The sequence below is a fragment of the Montipora foliosa genome, chromosome 3 (assembly GCF_036669935.1).
Source record: "Montipora foliosa isolate CH-2021 chromosome 3, ASM3666993v2, whole genome shotgun sequence".
Lineage (NCBI taxonomy): Eukaryota > Metazoa > Cnidaria > Anthozoa > Scleractinia > Acroporidae > Montipora > Montipora foliosa.
The window spans coordinates 13,102,069-13,122,295 of record NC_090871.1 but is presented as its reverse complement, the minus strand read 5'-3'; the positions used below and the strand labels follow the sequence as shown (position 1 = coordinate 13,122,295).

The following is a 20,227-nucleotide window of genomic DNA, read 5'->3' as shown; positions in this document are numbered from 1 at the left end:
TGGGAGCGTGTTGATTATCACTTGTCGCGACATTGTACGAGCTTCCCTCAATATTGTTGCCCTTTATGTGATAAACATGTCATTGCAATGTGCCCTCGTGCAATTAAGGATTAATTTCACATGTATTTTGAACGTTTTCGAAGTTGCCCTCTTCGCTTCGCGACTTTGGCCCATGAGATTACATATACAAAACACCTGTTCGGTCACGATTAATTGATTTCGAAGATTTCGAAGGCAAGCCCGTCCGACCATGTCTTCAGTTCGTTTTTTAGTATACCATTTTCCCACGCTGTCCCGTACATTTTCAACTGAGGAAATAAAATGCCAAGTTTGTGCAAACGTCATCAAAAGTGTTCACATTTCCACACGTTTTCAACTTCCACTTTATTAAGTCTTCTGTGGTCACGTTATTCATTGATTGCTGATTGATCCTCTTAATTAAAACACTTTTCGATTTATTTACCTTTTTGTATTACAACGATAGACAGCCAAAAATTTAAGATAAAAACTCTCCTTGCTTACGGCAATTTAACGTTGTTTTTCAGTTCTAGAATTCTCCGGATTTAATCGAATGCTCATTTCATTAATAATCTACATACATACACATATCAGCGGTCACCTTTCTTTAAACCTTGTTTACAGAGTAGTTTCCGCAAGGCTAATATCTCCGAAAAAATCTGAAAAAAAGGAGAACGAACGAAGTTGTAGTTTACTAATTTTGAAAAGGAAAAGCCATTGACGAAGGAATGAAAAGCAGTCAATGATATTTCTTTTATGTGGTGAAATGCTAATCCCTCGCAGCAAATGGTGAAATCAAGTTATGGGTGATTTCGTAATTACAATGCTGTATTGTGTTTATCTATGGCGTCATTTAAATTAGACCAGTTGCGGCACATCACGATAGCAACTTGAAGACTCGAAAACCCTCGCCGAGAAAGTGCTCCAAGTTCTAACTATCTATGAAAACGTCATGTTGAAGCCACTATGAGTGGTCAACTATTTAAGTATCGTTCCGTTGTTGACAGCGCCGGAAAAGGTTTGTGGCTTAAATTTCATGTATTTATTCTTTCGTTTAATACTTGTGACGATAGCTGCCTGAAGTAACAAAGACTATTAGTTTGGAGCATCACGCTCAGTGCATCCGTTTCAATCCAGCTGTCTTTTCTCAGGAAAGAAAACGGTTATTTAGCTTTGGTACCTCGCTAAATGAATCTCGTTTTTTTATGTAGACGTATTTCGGAAAAAAACACCGGTTTCGAAATCGTACTCTTTTCAAATTTACATTCACTTTAAAAGACGTTGTCACGGTGGAGGATGTCAAATTGGAGAAACGAAAAATATCGAGCCTACTCAGGGTTAACGCAAGGTAAGCAATGTCGCTTCATTTGACGAAACTCTAAGATAAGTTGTAAAGGAAAGATAACTTCGCCAATGTTATCAATTAATGAAAGAGAAAAGAAGAAAGGGGTTGTGAAGACGACGTGGTTGTTTTGGACTACCTTGACAATATACAGACGAAATATCAAATTAATGTTATTTTATCGAGGGCTCCATCCAAACTAATCTCTTTTCGACCTTCGATTACACATGCTTCCAACGATCGAACGCAAAACAACATAACATTTAGGATCCTTCGTAATTCACTGAACACAACACACACACGAGAACGCATGTGTTATGAGTCAAATGAGTCAATGAGTCATCATGAGTCAATGAGACTCACAGTCAATATAGCAATAATGGTCAATAATTTTTTGATTAAGCCTAAGCCCTTTTTAAAATTTTATAAAGTTAAAGATTTGAAGGATGCTAACGAGACCGTTACAACTGAGCTGAAAAAAAAAAAATCATAGAATACTAGAATAGTGTACTAATACTAATAATAATAACAGAAACGTGATCTCAGTTATATGTTCCTCGGCGGTCAGTTAACTGTAGCATGGTAGCGTAGTTGATTAGAATTATGATGACGTAATAACAAAGGAATCATTTTTAATTTTCCCACGACCTTCGGGTTAGATCTCCGCCGCTCTACCGACTGAGCTACAAGGTCAGACGGGGCAGGCCGTGGGAACTGAAGATGTTAATGTCACGGCAATGAACATGTACAACAACAAGGAAAGGTTACGTTTATACAAACGTTGGCCTTGTAGCACTTATATTTTAAACAGAGTTAACTGAATAGAGTGTAATGTGAAGTGCTAGATTTCTATCCCATATGGTCAGAGTTTTTCTCTGTCCTTGTGTGGGCCCATTTCCATCAGTAGGGCTAACGCTCACATGGTTCATATGGGATAGAAATCTAGCACTTCACATTACACTCTATTTAGTTAACTCTGTTTAAAATATAAGTGCTACACGGCCAACGTTTGTATAAACGTAACCTTTCCTTGTAATATCAGTAAGGACATTTTTGATAAAAGAAAATAACTTGAAAAGAAAAAAAAAAGAGAACGAAATGCTGGCCGGCTGCAGTTTAGAATTACCGATTACTGAGATGAAGAACTTTCTACACTGGAGCGTTAAATAATGGCGCTTTTCGCTCGTGGCTGGTGAAGGACGGATCTCGTTCCACGTGAATGTAAAACTTAAGTCGATGCAATGACGGCTGAAAACTGACGCTGCTCTTTCCTCTGTCATGCTGAAAATCTGATCCACCCGCTCCACCCTCAGCTCAAACGTAGATCAGGAGCAGCTTTCCCAGGGTAAATCAACAATCCATGTAAATTTGAACTCAGAGAACGTCGATTTTAACCTATGAAGTAGGGCAAAACTTTCCATCGTCATCTGTATAAACCTTTACATTTTTGGATACTGAGTGCAGCGGGACTAAAGATCGTTGGCTCAGTTGGGTGAGCTCTAGCCCAAGTACGGGAGGTACGAACGGATGCCTTACGGGCTCGACCTAGTCCTGTTCCGGGACTCCCTCTCACCCCGCCCTGAAATTGGGCCTGGAACCCAGGCGGGAAAAGAGAGAGTCCTGTATTACTTGCAGGCGCATGCTCGGAATGAGCCAATCATATTGCATTAGATGCCAGACTGCATATGTAAATAAAGCGAACCTTGAAACTCCGACAAAAAAATCGTATATGAAAATTATTGTGTGATTTGCAGTGTCAGGAAAGAGAACATCTAAATTATGCCTCGTCGTGACCAAACGAGGAGAAAAAACCCCGATCACTGTGATGTGGGAAAATTATTGCCCAATAAATATAACGACTGAGAGAAGATCGCAATAAATCGATGCAAAGGCTGAACTAGTAAATATAGCATAAGATTTCACTAAGCGACAAAACAGCTCGGAGTCAGAATTTCATATTATCTGCAGTACTTTACCTCTAACAATGAGTTTCAGAAGGAAAGTGCTTTTAAGTAGCAACAAAAAAAAAACAAGGTGACACACGCTTTTAAGTAGCATTTTTCAATCTTATTAATTAATATTCACGAACACATTTTGACCAGAAAAAAAATTGTGGCAATTAACGTCCGAATAATCGATGTTTGACTGTGCATATATATGTATAAATTTAATAGGAACATTATTGCTTCATCATTGCGTTATCAACACAAACTGGTATGCAAAGAAACAAATAGTCCAGGTTGTGATTCAATTTCGTTTAACTTTTTATCTAACTTTATCAGGACTAATGCTCAGTTTTTCTGTCATGCAATCGTCTTTTAGTTTTTCAGATATAAAAATCATTGCATTCTCAACAGGCAGCTCTACATAAAACCTTAGGGTGCGTTCGATTGACCGTATTCCGGAATAGGAATACATGGAATACAAGTTGGAAATCCTTCGTTTTTGCGGAGATTCACATTAAAATTGTCAACATTTGCTAAAATACTATTTTAAACATATTTTTATCATCCTTGCAGCTTCGAAACGCGCCAAAGATACCGTTTTAATCATCACTCCACGACTATTCTTATTCCGGAATAGGGTCAATCGAACGCGCCCTTAGTTTGGGCACGGTCCTAAGTCTGTCCTTGTAAGGAAAGAAAGATTTAATGCGACAAGTGCTTTGAAAATTATTCTAAGGAAAAATTAATAGTCTGAGTAAATTACTCTACTCTAATTACTCAAAAAAAAAAATTACCCAGTTTGTCACTGGTGTTTGTGTATTATTCTTGATAAAACTGAGAGTATTTACGACATTTTTTACTTGACTGTTTTATATTGGGTATCGAAACAATGTGTCCCCGATTTTGAAAAAAAAAATATGGTAGGCCTAAACTCCTCAAACAATCACAGTTTCAATAATTACTGTGCAACTCAAATATATATGTTCACTGGATCAGTGCAATTATCACATAACTAGATCGACAGAAGTAATGAACAATAAACAAGAGTTCTAGCAGGAGATTTATTCGTCTTCGTTGAGCGATTCACATCCACGACCTACATACAGTATATTTGAAACTTTCAAGGAGTCTCGGGAGAGCAATTAAATCAAAATTTGATATTTTTCTGCGCCAACATCATGCAGCTGTTCAGTTGGGTTTCAGGCACAAAATTCCATACTTTCGTATGTCATCCATCTGATCTTCCACGATTGGGACTCACGATAAGAAGGACTGATTTACAATTAACATCGGACTCGGATCGAAGAAAATCGCAATCATATTAAAGGAACAACCATGTAGCAAACAGACTTGCCAAATCCTGTTGCAGGTTTAACAAAACCATCATTACCGGTAGCGACTGCATGAATAGCTTGCAGTTGTTCCGCCTTAGTCACAAAGGAAAAGTGGCATTTCTTAAACGCGAGATCAATTGCCTCCAAAAACTTGGCGTTATAATTTCCTTTCACATTATCCCCATACCGGCGGAGAAAGTGATATAGTTTCAATAATTATTGTTCACGGATGAGGATTGTAAACCGTAGTCCCTCTCAGTTACATATACCTTTCGGTCTGAAAATTTCGTATACCCTTTGACTCTCAGGTGTGATTGGTATGTAAATTCTCTTCACAATTTCAGTGAAATGTTAGTTCGACAGGTGTTGAGAATGGAGGTAACTATCAGCTCAAGAGGTGCGATGTTGATATGATAACACCACATTCTCATAACTACCCAACAAATAAATCATGGTACTTTTTAGGAGAATGAACGTTTCCAATCTTGCGAATGAGAGGGTTATTAAAGAACCCACAAATCATTCCCAAAGAGTAGGACTTATGGTTCCCGATGTCGTGGTCTGTGCTATGACTAGTGTTGTTGCCTAGAAGGGGGGGTGGGGGGGGGGGGGGGGCAAAACCGTATCCATAGTAACAACCGCGGCTGCAATTTGTGACTGAATACCAGGCCTCTTGTGAAGCTTGTTTAATCAAATCTTCATAATATGTTGAATCGTGCCAGCAGTCAACATCGTTCAACATCGTTCAACATCATTCAAAATAATGAAATCGAACGGATGTTAAAGCAAATGCTGAAGCCGTTTGGCCGGACCTTTACGATAAGCCAGGAAAATAGAAGCAGGCAAAACTGAAACTAATGATGACTTTGCCGAAGGTGGAACTGAGCGGAAGCACTGCGGCCCAGTGGTTAGGGCGCTTGCATTGAGATCCGGAGTTCACGGGTTGAAGACTCGCTCTGACCGCTCATTGAATTTGATCCTTAGCTGGTAGTCCCTCGTTCAACTTTTCGGCCGCACTTGTAAATAACCAACTGATTTGCCTCTTAGTGGCCCTTCGGCATTCTCAACTTTGTTGCTGTTCTGTTCTGTCGTTTCGTAGATTGTGTTTTTGGCCCTAAAATGCACCCCTGGGGAGTAAAAAAATAAGTATGTATAAAATGTATGTTTAGTTCACTCATCGAGTCCTTCTCGAGAACACATGAGCCCAACAAATTAACCTGCTCCCAACTGAGTGGCTTCAAAAGGTCAGTTGGTAGATTATTGCACCGGCATCCCAGAGGTCTTCGGTTTCGAATCCCGTTGAAGCCACCTGAACTTTTCTGGAGTCTATTAGAGCTATTTTCAATTGAGTTTCGTAAAACCAAAACCAAAATAATTGCTTTAGCCAATCAGAAAGGACGGAGACAATCCGGTAAACCAATCAAAATTCGAAGTAATTACACGTAGCCGACACAAACCGCGGGAAAATGTGCACGCGCGAGCCACGATTGGTTTTGGTTTCACTTCCGATTGGCGCGAGAACTTTGAACCAATCGCTGAGTGAACTAATCACAAACCACAGCAATTTGCTAATTACTTTCGACACTCAATTGAAAACCATTCTAAGCTACAATTGCTTAAATTGCTCAGATAACATCTTTCTCAACCTCGTTCCCCTGGTCTCCATTATCGACAAAGAGACCCTGGGAACGAGGTTGCACCTCTCATTCGTTGTGTATTGTACTGTAACATTTAGATGTAGATTACTGAAAAGCCGATTTTGTTTTTAAGTCGGTAGCCCCAAGCCTTCGTCCGGAGGAACGCAGCGAAGCGTCTCGTCCTTGAATAAAATACAACCTTGGCTCGATGATTCAGATTTTCTGGAACTTATCTCCAATCCCGGAAGCGACAAAGGACAACGAAAATTGACTCAATCACCTCAGGAGATGGATGCGGTCCGTCCATATCATCCTGATCCGCTAATTGGTAGTTTCACAGGAAAGAGGAATTCGACAGATCTGCCAAATCTTCACCGAGCTGTTCGTGCTAATTGTCTCTGGTCAATCGGTAATTTATTGGACAAAGGGGCTGACATCAATGAAAAGGATAGGGATGGATTGACACCTCTGCATGCTGCTACAAGGTATGTAGGCCGGAAGAGATTGAGGAATTGGAGTTGTTGAATAAGCGTGTACTACATGAAGCGTCTTATCTTCATTGAAAAAGAACCAGTCAACAATTGCTTGTGACTGGAACGTTTGTTACTCCAAAATAAGACTCCATTCTAATAATGACTCCATTCTAGTCATAAATATTAGCAATTAGTATCACCCAACTAGTGGACTAATGCAAATCCTGCATTTTGATTCGCTACGCTACTAGAGGACTATTAGTAATAGTCCTCGAGTAGCGAAAAGCGTGACGCTTTCTTTCATTTTATTCCCAAATAAATATTCCTTCAACTTGGATTTCCTAACTTTATTATTGCCTTTTCTGTTCGACTAGTTGGGTGACACTAAAACAATTAGACCCTTCGCCCTCAAGGGCCACAGGTCAATAGCCCATTCGGCTTCGCCTCATGGGCTATTGACCCGTAGCCCTTGCGGGCTACGGGTCTAATTGTTAATTATTCACCGAAGTGGAGATGAACAACTGTTTCAGCTTATACCACAAGAGTTGAATAAAAAACTGAACAAAAAACTACTTAATTTTTGTAAAATGTGGTCGGAACTTTCAATTTCGCTCGCCGGCTACTCGGTGGTGAATAGTACTTGGCTAATCACTTCCGAGTTAGCCAATCAGCGCACGCACAGAGCACTATATATGTACTAATTATTGGTATTCGCTATTTTCACATTCCCCACAATACACTTTGTTTGCCCCCCCCCCCCCAATTTTGCATAAACCGTTGTTTTCAAATGCTCTTGATTATGTGTAGTGTCCCAAGAGCATTTGAAAATGTTTATGCAAAATGTGGGGCAAACAAAGTGTATTATGGGGAATGTGAAAATAGCGAATTCTCTGTTTGATAATACGATCAAAGTAGATTTTCGATTTTACGTTATACGTTATCATTCAAGCATTCTTAGGATTTAGATGCAGTCCATAGTCTCATGAAAAATTCTTCCTAACGCTCACAATTTCATGTTTTATCCAAAGTCTTCTCTATTTACTACCGATAATGCGTTTCGCTAAATTAAACTGAATAAGCCCTCCCTCTCAAACGTGCTTGAAATAAATAAGCCGCCCGGGGCTTACGGTAGGTACAGTTCATAACCTAATGAAGAATTCTTCCTCACGCTCACAATTTCATGTTGTAATCAAGGTTTGAAAGAGAGAATATTGTCAAGCTTTTGCTCGAACGAGGGGCTGATCCTACAATACCAAGTAACAATGAATGGATAACCCCATTGCATTCAGCTGCGAAGAGAGGCAACACAGAGATTTGCGGACTTCTGTTACAAGACTCCAGGGTGAAGGCAATCATAAACATAGAGGAAACAGTACACCCGTTCATATTTGCCTGTTTGAGTGGATCTCGAGAAGTATGCGATCTGTTTTTGAAAAATGGCGCAAGTTTAGAGTCAAGTGTGTATAATTACAGTCCGCTCCATGTTGCTTGCTTTCGCGGCAGTGGAGATGTTTGCGAACTCCTTCTCGAAACCGGTAAATGCTAATGCTAATTTACAACTATTACTCCTTGAGATCTCTAATAGAGCGTTTTCACTCACGTGACCGGCAGCTATATTGGATTACTGAAACAAAACAAAGTATTTCCATAAAAATAGAGTTCAATTCCCTGAGGATTAGTTTGGTACACCAGCATGGACGCCATTCCTTTGTTTTGGAACACCAACACGGCCGACGTGATGTCAAGTGAAAACGCTCTATTAGGATAAATAAATATTCGCTGACGTAATGGTTTACATTTTGTTTCATGGTCATACGAGTTTGCTCGCAGAATTCATCATGCTATTTACAAATTGACTTCAAAAGGTAAAAAGAACTTGGTAAGTTTACAGATGTCCAGTTTCAAGTCGTTTAGCTTTGATAACGAGTCAGTTATTAGTCATCAAAAAGCAGTGAATTCTTGATTGTTGAAGGCGCTAATTATACCATACATTCTTTGTAAAATTTCAGAAATTATCTGGTATACCGTGTTCAAATTTTCAGAGATAGCTCATTACTTAATGCAATTTGCAAGTCTTTCAACATTCAATACTTTATTTTCGGTTGACTGATTAGAAAACGATGACCTTGTGCAAATGAGGTAAAAAATGTAAACAAGATTTCCCTATTCATAAAAGCCTGGTTTTCACTAGCGACGCAAGCACAATTGCAACTGAGCATAAGAGCGCTTATTTCATCGTGAAAACGGGGCTGACGCAAGCATAAGCAGAAGCGCAAGCGCAAGCACGAGGATCAAAAATTTTCCTTTTCCTTGTGCGTGCGCAGCTATGCTTGCGTTCACTTGCGTCGTGTGAAAACGAAACGCAGCGCATAAGCACAAGGAAATTTGCCACGTCTGGCCAATTAAAGCACTCGTTCCAGATTCTCCGCATCTGAGCATTTAAACAAAATGGCGGTTTCTGTGGGTTGATTTTGATGCTTATGTCGATCGACGTTCGTTTTCACTATCATAAAGCTGCTTATGCTTGCGGTTGTGCTTGCGTCGCTAGTGAAAACCAGGCTTTAATCAACTTAAACCGAACTTAAACCCAAATGCTGGTTTTGTCCTAAAATTAAACAGCTTCCAAGCGAATATCGAGATCGAGAATGACAGAATTTATAGATGGGGGAAGCCATGATGGACATACACCTCTTCATTATGCTTGTACTGGAGGCCACGAAAAAGTCGTAGATTTGTTGCTGCGTCATGGAGCGGACCGTCAAGCACTCACCCTTGTGGCATCTGCCTCCCCGCTACATCTTGCAGTTAAGAGTGGCAACTTATCCGTGGTTGAACTGCTGGTACTCGATGGAGCTGAAATTAATAACAGAGATGGAAAACTCAGAACACCGTTGCACAGGTGAAAAAAAACTTAGTTAATTGCTGGTGTATACAAGGGTAGATATTGGAAATCTCCGTTAGATTAATTATTTTATTATATAGATATCGATGAAATACCGGGAATTTTCTTGTTCCTAAAATCTGAGGTCTTCGTCGTGCATGGTGAAGATACTCTTCACTTTATCTTTCACATGTGAGGATATTGATGTCGTCATGTTAACGACATGTCAGCTAATAATATTAATGCCACCTGTTCAGGCGCAAAGTCGGGCGGCCGTTGGTGTCATTAATTAAAATTTAAGAATTATAACAAAGTTTCCATTGAAGTGCTTGTTATATTAATTTCAAAATTTTCAGCCGATTACAGTCCCGGCCTCAGTCAATCAAAAAAAGAAACTTATTTAATTACTACTGTAAACAAGCCCTGGCAGATGTTAGAAATCTCCTTTAGATAATAACCTCTTATTAACCGAGCGCGAGGGCCGTATTGGGGATTACTATATGGCAAAGCCAGTCTTGGGCAAATCCCAGCGCTCTGGTTGGTTCTTTCTCGGTTGGGATTTTGCAGTAAGGACCATTTCCGTGGAAATGGTCCAAGCCGTGTGTTTTTGTTTTGGAGCAAAGCCGGCAAATTCATAATTTGCAACCAAAACAGCGAAAAAAAAAACTGTGAATGTTATCATTCTTCAGAGTGAAACTACCAGAAAGATAAAAAGATTGAAAAGCTAAAAGATAAAAAGCTAAAAAGATTGATTGCACCGCAAGTGCATTTTACTATCAGAAACAGAGTGCCATATAATAAACAACTTACTAACCGAGCTTGCTCGGGCCGTACTGCCACGACCGAGGGCCAATATTCCCCAGTACGGCCCTCGCGCTCGGTTAGTAAGCGGTTATTATTATATGACTGGCTCCGTGAGCGGGCAAGATGAACCAAATCGCGCGCTCTGATTGGCTACCCGAGCGGGCAAGATGGAGCGATACTGCCCGCTCGGGATTTCTCGCTTGGTCCCGCAAGATCAAAGATCATTTTTTGGTGTTTTAAGTCATATAATAAATCCTTTATTGACCAAGATTGTTCGGTCAAGATGACTGGATATTGGCTTCGTTCTTTTTTTGCGTGTTTATGGACCTCGACTTCGTCTCGGTCCATAAACACGCAAAAAAAGAACTTGGCCAGTATCCAGTCATCTTGACCTCACGCTTGGTCAATAACCCATACATATTGGTCCGAGGTCGTGGCAATACGGACCGACCAGCAAGGTCCGTACAAAAACGACCGAGGGCCATGATTCCCCAGTGCGGTCCCAAGCCAGTAAAGGTTAATAAGTTGTTTATTATATGGCATCATTTCTTTGAACGATCGGACATCGAACAGTCTTCTTCTTCCGTCAGCGAACTTTGAACGGCATTTTTTTCCTGTTAAACTAGATTCTGCCTGCTATAATTGTACATTTGTAATGAAAAAATTAAATTCTGCTTTTTAAAAGCTGTTTGTGTTTCACTCGACTTGAATTTCCTGGAAGAGAAAAAAAAATACGGAAACGCACCATTTCCATGGTAATGGTCAGTACTGTAAAATCTCGACCGAAAATTAGTCAATCAGAGTGCCCCATTTTGGCTGAGAATTGCTTGCCATATAATAAATTATTTTATTATATAGATATCGATGAAATAAAGAGAGTTTCCTTGATCCTAAAATTTGAAATCCTCGTCTCGCAAGGTGAAGATACTATTTTTCACATACCAGGATTGATGTCGTCATGATTACAGACATGTCAGCTAATAAAATTAGTTCATCCCGTTCACGCGCGAAATCGTGCAACCGTTGGTGTAATTAATTAAAATTTTAGAATTATAAAGTTTTGTTATAGTGCTTGTTATATTAATTTCAAAAATTTCGATCACAGTCCCGGCTTTTAGTCAAGGTAATCACTTTTTTTTCTGTTCCTTTCTAAGCTATGATCTAATAGAGAACAGGCGCATACGTGACGTCATCATAAGAAAACTTTTAAATCTTTGTTATATCGAGGATTTTACCTCGTGCGCCTCTTTTTTGTTCTTATCGAGTCTTACCACATTTCGACGTCATCTGGGATCTATCTAACATATCGAACGTGGTTCAGCGTTGTCTGCACTCTTGCAGACAACGATATTCGTCATCACATGGGTCAAAATGTTGTTAATATTACTCTCTATTCTATTTGTTCCTAGTGCCGCAACATTTAATAACTGCCGCATTGTAGAGCTTCTTCTCGATTCTGGAGCGGATCTGGAAGCTATAGACATCAATGGGATGACACCATACTTAGTGTCGGTGACTCATGGATCCTTGGATGCCGTAAGACTGTTGTTGGAACGAGGAGTAAACATAACAGCAGCTGATGCTGCAATGAACAGCGCCCTTCATTTGGCTATCCAGTATAGAAAGCCTGAGATGGTTAAAATGTTGCTACAAATGGACAAAGATCATGTTCTAATAGAAATGAAAGACAATTATCTCAGAAACGCTTTTCACTTGGCAGCAGGATTAGAGACTTCTGAGGTATATGATACAGAAGTCAGTCAAGTCAGTTCGTGTCTTAACGTAGGCTCAGTGCAACACAATCGCATTTTTGCACTAAGTTTTTTTTTTTCAAATATATACCATCGATTCCTTTCTTTGTTAAGTATATTAATTTAAAGCCTGATAAACCTCTTACTCCTAGAAATTGACTGATTTGGGTATAAATACACAATTTTTCGGGCTTCTTAATTCGAGCCAGTTCCTTCCACAGTTCATGGGCGTTGATGGGTTGATTAATTAACTGGATGAAACTTTAAAAACGGTGTTAAATTTAATTCCCCCTATTTCCATCCTGGTTTCGCAAGGTCAAGTGGTTTGTTCTTAAATTCAACAGTCCTTTGCTTTATAAATTGGCTAAGAGGTTTCCCCTTTTGGGCGTTTCATTTATCTGTACTGTTTCTCTCTAAAGAGCGACCTCATAAGCTAAACGTGCATTTTAAAGGGTTAACCAGTGTTATTTTTGGTGCACCAGTTTTACACAATCTAAATGGGTAATACCCATATAATCTAATATTAGATCAGTGGGTGCAAGCCATCTCAGATGATCATCCGAGTCATCCAACCATGCATGCACCGTATTTAGGTCTAAGCACCCATTTTGAATAGTGCTGATAAACTGTGTTTAAGTCTAAACACCCATTCTAAGTAAGTACCCACCTTAAATCGATTGCCTTTCAATATTGGTAATGGGTCTCTATTCAAATATAAAAATTCGCCTTCATTCAGCAGCGTGCTTCGATGGTGTGGTGGTTATCGATGATTCCTTGCGCGTGGCTAACGGACTAGGTTCAACCTTTTTGTCATCCATGTCCGTCGATCATCTTAAACAAAAAATTTCCTTTTTTTCCCTTTTTGTTTCCTTTTTTTTCCTGACGAGAAAATTTCTAAGTATAGGGTAAACTTTATGTAATTGAAGTGAAAGAGGAAACGCATATTTAATGAGTTGCTTGGATGACTCGGATGATCATCTGAGATGGCTTGCACCCACTGATCTAAATTTAGATTATATGGGTATTACCCATTTAGATTGTGTAACACGGGTGAATGTTATTTTTTGCATTTCAGATATTAGAAATCCTTCTGGGAAGTGTAAACGTGTGTATAATGGATCGAGATATAAAGGACATGATTCCACTTCACATTGCAGCCGAGGCAGGTTCTCTAGATTGCGTGTTAGCCCTTTCAAAACTACCAGAATTTGCTACCCATGTAGATGAAAGAGACGAAAGCGCAATGTCACCTCTTCACTTGGCTGCCAGCAATGGCCACACGTAAGTAACTTTAGATTTCATGGGTACTAACTTCAGAGAGGATTGGTAGGGGTAGTGGGTGGATGATGACGTTCTGTTTGAAGACGTAACCATGCCGTTTTTGGAAAGAATATTCCACACTTGTTCTGCTGGAACTTAGTGCATGCTATGAAATAAAGAAGCCCATAAGTAACCGTTCTGATAAACATGAGTAAGAATCAACGACGGCTACATAAAGTATGATCAACAAAAACCTTCAATTTAACATCGAACTTTTTGCTTTCACAAGTACTTTGCAATCACTCTATCTTGTTGACGTTATGCAGTGGTCTAAGTATCTTGTAACCTGGTTGGTTTGAGCGGTTTTCTTGAAGTAAAAATATAGTACGAACGATTTACCGTTGCTCAAAAGCTTAACTTAATTTGGTTATTTAATAATTATTCGCCGAAGACGAGGTTAATGTCGGTGAATCAGAACCCAGACGAAGTCGCGGTTTTTGTTCACTGATATTCACTGAGCCTGAGGTGAATGATTGTTTTAGGATAATGACACAGGTGATGATTTTATCACCATCCCTGGTGACATAGGGAACATCGAGAGCTGTGTGAATAAAATTAATAACTGGATGCTATTTAATCACCAACAAACACCTTCCTAGCCTCAGTTCTTTAAGAAATCTCTGTCGCTGATGAAACTATTCACTCCTTGCAGAAAGCGAGAAATTATTGGTAATATATTTGATTGACATTTTTGTTTCAATGAACATGTTGCAAGTATTTGCAAATCATCGTTTTCACTATCTCCGAGACATCTGAACTAATTTACTTATGCGTTTGTATCTTCAAAAAAAAGATCACTGCAATGATTTACTTTATGGCCTACCGAATTACACTGTAAAAAATGTACAGGACATCGAGAACGCCGGGGAATCCCGAACCATCGAGTTTGGATTCGAGTTCAAGTTCGAGTTCGAGTTGGATTTCGAGTTGGACTTCGAGTTGGACTTCGAGTTGCGCTTCGAGTTAATAATTAAAACGCAAGTATATAATTGATAATAATGTAAAATTATTATTTATTATTAATGTTAATAAGCAAAGAGATGTATAAGCTGGGCGAAGAACAGGAATTCGGGGCAATATTGGGATTTTTCATTTTTTTTTCATGTGGTTTAAGTAATAAAATTGCTGACACATTAAAATATAGAGCAGGGATATAGGTTTTCAACAATGGCCGTTTTTATACTAGAGACGCATAATTCGTCTGGGACGAACTTGGGCAAACATTTTTTATGCGTCTGTTAAATTCGTCTAGTATAAAGACGGCCGCAAGACGTATTATGCGTCTGGACGAAGAATCTATTTTAGTGCGTCTTCGAAAACGCACTAAACTGGAAAGTTCGTCCAGACGCATTATGCGTCTAGTGCCCGTCTTTATACTAGACGAATTTAACAGACGCAGAAAAAATGTTTGCCCAAGTTCGTCCAAGACGAATTATGCGTCTCCTATAGTTCTTCCCGTCTTTACACTAGACGGATAACATGAGAGACGCATAATTCGTCTGGACGGATTATGCGTCTCTAGTATAAAAACGGCCAATGTGTGGTACCTTTTGTCACTGCGAATGAATAATAACAAATTGTCCATATTTGGGGTCGTGGCCCATATATTTACTAATAGACGATTTCATATTATTCAGAATTAAAAATAATTTTAATTACCTTTGTACATTTCATTTCGCTCTACAAGACAATCATAGGCACTTGCAAAGTAAAAACGCAACGAAAGTGAACTACGATTGACATTTAAAACGAGCTGTCTTCTCGCAGTCAGTTTCTAAAACATTTGCTTTGGACAAAACATCAACTTTCAAAAGAACAAATTGTTTATTTCTCTACAAACTGATCTGTCACTGTAATCTCAACTGTAATCTGCTACGTAGACAATAGTTGCCGGTTTTTTCTACTTATAACCGAGGAAACTATAGGGGAAGTGAACCTCACCTTTTAACCGTAACTTTCATGTTCGTTATTTTTTTGGGCGAGATCTGGAAAAGGTTTTGAAAGGTCCTTTCACAGCAAAATTGGAAAACAGGTAACTGTCAACTTTTTTCCTCCAGCTTCTCAGCATTCCTGAATCTCGCCGCTCCTGCGGTCTAGATTTCGCCTTCCGGACCCCGAGTACGGACCGTTCCGAAATTTCCAACTTTCCCAACGTTTCAAGCTTTTTGTTGCACCGTAAAACAAAGTAAAATATAGACATTTAACGCAGAGTCAAACAAGTAAGGATTCCGATAGCTCAATTTTGGACCAAAATGTCAAACGCGCGCGTACGCCACATTTGCATTGGCTCTTTGCTGGGCTATAACTTGAAGAAGACCAGACGTGAAAAGAGGATATCGAAAATGGCAAAATGGGCAACTTTGAGTCCCCTGGTATTAAAGAGTGAGTTTATACTACAATTTGAATTTTCGGAGAATCTAGGGGATTTCTATGGAAAATGTTGCTGGAGAGCAAGGTCTTTCTCTTCAACAACTTTTTTCAATACAAATCTTCTCATTTTTTTTAAAACTCAAACCGTCATAAAAGTCATTCTTTAATGCCAGGGGCCTCAAACTTGGCCATTTTGATATTTTTGACATGCTTTTTCCATTTCCGGCATTCTTTAATTTATAGCCCACAATTTTATGAAAAGTAGGTCACGTGATGGTCTAGCTGTAAAGGGCCTGTTAAAATTTAAACACAAAAGTTGCTTTGAAAATAATACTGCAGAGAAAAAAAATAGACTCGTTATTTGCAGGCTTTGGTCGTTCCGTATCGATTACGGGGCCTAGGACCGTACTGAAGACCTCGGGCACCTAAGCCTCAAAATATTTCCTTACAATGCTAGGCCAAAGTTGAGATGCAAGGTATCTTTATGTGCCACTTGCACTTTCTTAACAGAAATGGACACTGCTTTGATTCAAATCCTTTCTCTTCATAAGAGATCGTTGGTTAGCATCATGGATCATGGTTAGCATTTACATTTCAAGGAAAAATATTCCTTGTCATACTATCGTTGGTTTGTGCCCTCCCATAAGCACAAGCGGTCCTTCGAAAAATGTAAGTATCTCGGCGGGCTCTAGTTTTGCGGGACCTACCCTACCCTACCCCTCTATTTCTTTTTGGGGGGAGGGGATTTATTTTTATAGTTAACTTTAACTCGAAGTCCAACTCGAAGTCCAACTCGAACTCCAACAATCTTCATCAATCTTCATTGGCTTCCGATAAATTATCTCGTTATTCCTAAGATTTTACTCATTACCTACAATGCGCTCAATAATTTAGCCCTGTCGTAAATACGCGATCTTCTTACGTCATACTGTGGTCAACTGTACCCGACTTTTAATTTAAGAACATACAGCGTAAGATCCTTGTTCGTGGCAGCCTCGACACTATGGAATCCTCTTCCTTATGATATTAGAAATAGTTCGTCAGTGCCCGTTTTAAAAAATAAGCTTAAAACGTTTCTTTTTAAAAAGGCCTTTCTATAATTATTTTGTTTTAGATGTTACCTTTTTAAATGTTTTCTAACATTGTGAAGCGCCTTTGAATATTAGGATACGTACTGGCGCTATATAAGAATTTCATTATTATCATTATGCTATCTCCTTTAAAGTGCCCATAACCCCAAAATGTTTTTTTCGCTAAAATGAATCTAGTTCGAAACGCATTGCGGCCATTTTTTCCTTTTGTAACAAATCCTGCCATTTTATAGGCTTCGAAAGTTGCACAAATCCAAGCATCTTTTGTTGACGACCGAGTCAGAAGGGGAGTGGGTCTATTCCTGTTTTGACGTCACAATTTACTTTGCATGCATTTTTACAAAGAGTTAATGAAATGTAAATCAGTGCGACAGGTAGAGGTATCCAGCATCCATAGAACTGGGCTTGACAGTCGTCGTGGTGTAGATTATGTGCCATGACTTCCAAAACATACACGACATACTCGAAGGATTCATAAAAATACTCATACGCTTCAGACCTCTCTTTCCATTTGGTCGTACAAAGAGTTATAAGAGGCTTTTTCCGAAAACATAACAGTGAAAACAACAAATACTTTATTACTGGGTTGCCGTATGGCAATCCCAGTCGGAAAAAGGGTGGCATTTGTTGGGTGTTTTTCTTTTTTTTTTCTTTTTTTCCGTGTCGGTAAAAGTCTTGCCTGTCACTCCCCTGCTAAGTGGTGTCTTTGTGCATAGAGCCTTCTGCTCGTATTTTCTTAGGATAGAGAGGGTAGTGGAAATGCGTAGACTTCTCTGCTGGACACAGTAGAATGATAAACTTAACCTGCAATGGCGTCGAAAGTCATGTAACGCGAATGGCGTTTTAGTGGATTTTTAAACAAAATATACCCTTATGAAGCTCAATAATGGCAAGTCAATTGGATACTGAACAAGACAGGCGGTGGAATCTTAAAAGTGACGAGTAATGGACTTCGACGACAATCTATCGCCCATCAAGCCGAAATCAAAGTGAGCTGTATTTCTAATATATTTTATCAAGTGTGCTGTTATGTAGAACACTAAAACCAAAGGGAAAATTCTCTGGTAACTTATGGGTTCAACAAAGACAGAGAACGAGTCAAACACCTTAAGTGGATCTGTGATCAACGCTGCACAGTCTTCAGGTAAAAAAAAAATTGGAAATATGACAGCCAGGAATTATTTGAAAGAAAGCTTGTTTGAAAGAAAGCTTGTCGTGTATTTTGTGCCTCATTATTCAAGGAAAAGGTTCTTGATGTAAACGGTTTGATCCTGAAATTTAGTTTGTTGCAATATTGCGCATATTTGACTCGATTGAGTTTCTTCTCTTCCCGCACGTCATGAAATATAAGGGGTTTTTTCCTCTAATAGCAAATATGTTGTTTGTTTCAAAAAATTATTCACTGGAAAAGGTGGCCTTTATGAATTTATCATGTTTTATGATATGCTAGCTTAGCTGGATAGTTTTTATGGCAATAGTAAAGCATTAGCAAGAGGCAAGCGAAACCTGAAGGTACTTGTAGTCAAATGGGGTCATCATGCAAATGTCCATTAACATTCCATACTTCGGTTTTACCCAACCCGCTAAAGCACCAACATTTTTCAGTATATATATAGCGACAAGCCTTAACTACGTTTGACACTAAAATTGAGATAATGACAATGATGATAATGCCATAAGAAGCGTTTCACGCATTGATACGCTTACGTTTTCTTTGTGTTATTCCAGAAAAACCTGCGAGCTACTTATTTCAAAAGGTTCAGATGTAACAACTACAGAAGCGAAAAGATCCACGGCTCTTCATTTGGCGGTCAAAGCGGGCTCTTTGAAGACAGTCCAAGCCCTGCTGAATTGTCTTTTGCCAAGTACATTAGACGAAAGAGACTTGGAAGAAAACACTCCTCTACATGTAGCTTGCAGATACAATCGGGTGGATATCGCTCAATTCTTGTTGGACAAGGGCGCTGACGTAACAGCTAGAAACGCCAGAAAAATGACGTGCCTAGAAATAGCGATTGAGTGGGAGTATGCCGAAGCAGCCAAAACACTTGTTCGTCACCCAAGGTAAGTTAAATGGTATCATTTAAAACAATGCTAAGATTGAGTTCGGATGTTAATTATTCATCTCTGAGATTATTCAGAGGTTACTTGGAGAGCGACGTGAATTAGCGGTTGGCTTCACTTGAAATTCTGTGAAACAACAAATAAACAAATAAATGATCAGATGGATAGATATAGCTGGAAAGGTAGATGGATACTTGGATGGATCATATACTTTTATTTAAATATGGCATTTTATGAAATTAAAATATACCACAGGGGTGGATCCAGGATTAGTCTTAGGAGGGGTGCACCACTAAAGAGTGGCGTGGCTGACTGGTAAGGTTTTTCTTGGCGAACACCAGTTGTATTAAAAAAGCTGCAGGTCTTATCGGGGGAGGGGGGTTCCTCACCCCCTGCACCCCTCCCCTAGATCCGCCCCTGTACAAGACATTAAAATTTGTTTCATATAAAAACTGTATGAGCTCGTCTTCAACTTTAACTTACAGTACATGATGTTAATACAGTTCTAACACAACATAGAATATATGAAAACTATTTTCATTAAAATAACAATTCTATTTCTAGACCAAATAACTAATTATGGGAACCTTTACTGGTGTCGATACTAAAATCATCGACTTTACGAAAAAATTTCTTCAGGGACGTTTCATCCCTCAAACTATTAAGTCACTCGTTCCACAATTTGGCTTCACTAAATTGAAAACTATGTTTTATAATAGTTTTGTGGGATTTTCTGGAACCTCAAGGCCGTTTATGCCTGATCGGAGTTCACAGTCGTGAAACGAGGAACAGCATGTAAACATTTCAGACAAAGGAAAGAGAGCAGGGATGGTGCAGTGATGAGAGCACTCTTCTCCCACCAATAGGCCCGGGTTCGATTCCAGACTCGTGGCCATATGTGGGTTAAGTTTGTTGTTGGCTCATTCCTCTGCTCCGGGAGGTTTTTCTCAGGATTCTCCGGTTTTCCCCTCTCCTTAGGGCCGATTTACACCGTGCGATTTTTGTCGCATGCGACAAGCTCACGACAGGCCTAAGACATGACTTACGATTGTCGTAGCGTTTTGAAACATGTTTTAAAATGCTACGACATTTTTCCTAACGTACACAACGATCGTAAATCATGTCGTGGGCCTGTCGTAAGCCATTGTCGCATGCGACAAAAATCGTACCGTGTAAATCGGCCCTTAGAAACCAAC

General features: G+C 39.3%; 1 protein-coding gene and 1 long non-coding RNA gene across 3 annotated transcripts in view; one reads left to right on the top strand and one right to left on the bottom strand.

Annotated features, from left to right (window-relative positions):
* Positions 1 to 663: 663 nt before the first annotated feature.
* LOC137996805 (transient receptor potential cation channel subfamily A member 1-like) overlaps positions 664 to 20,227 on the top strand; it is a 30,358-nt gene continuing 10,794 nt past the window's right edge. Inside the window, exons 1-7 of one of the 2 annotated variants that reach the window (XM_068842390.1) lie at positions 664 to 1,036; positions 6,411 to 6,762; positions 7,945 to 8,285; positions 9,370 to 9,649; positions 11,845 to 12,175; positions 13,262 to 13,467; positions 18,696 to 19,031. In XM_068842390.1, the coding sequence (XP_068698491.1) occupies positions 985 to 1,036; positions 6,411 to 6,762; positions 7,945 to 8,285; positions 9,370 to 9,649; positions 11,845 to 12,175; positions 13,262 to 13,467; positions 18,696 to 19,031 (1,898 nt within the window). In that variant the 5' untranslated portion in view covers positions 664 to 984. Of the gene's footprint in view, positions 1,037 to 1,086; positions 1,367 to 6,410; positions 6,763 to 7,944; positions 8,286 to 9,369; positions 9,650 to 11,844; positions 12,176 to 13,261; positions 13,468 to 18,695; positions 19,032 to 20,227 lie in introns of those variants that run through there. The other variant, XM_068842391.1, reaches the window with a different exon arrangement.
* On the bottom strand, positions 5,386 to 9,826 carry LOC137996818 (uncharacterized). Its single transcript, XR_011122384.1, has 3 exons — positions 9,748 to 9,826; positions 9,521 to 9,603; positions 5,386 to 5,767 (listed from the first exon to the last, which is right to left on the bottom strand). It is a non-coding gene; the product is annotated as an uncharacterized lncRNA (long non-coding RNA).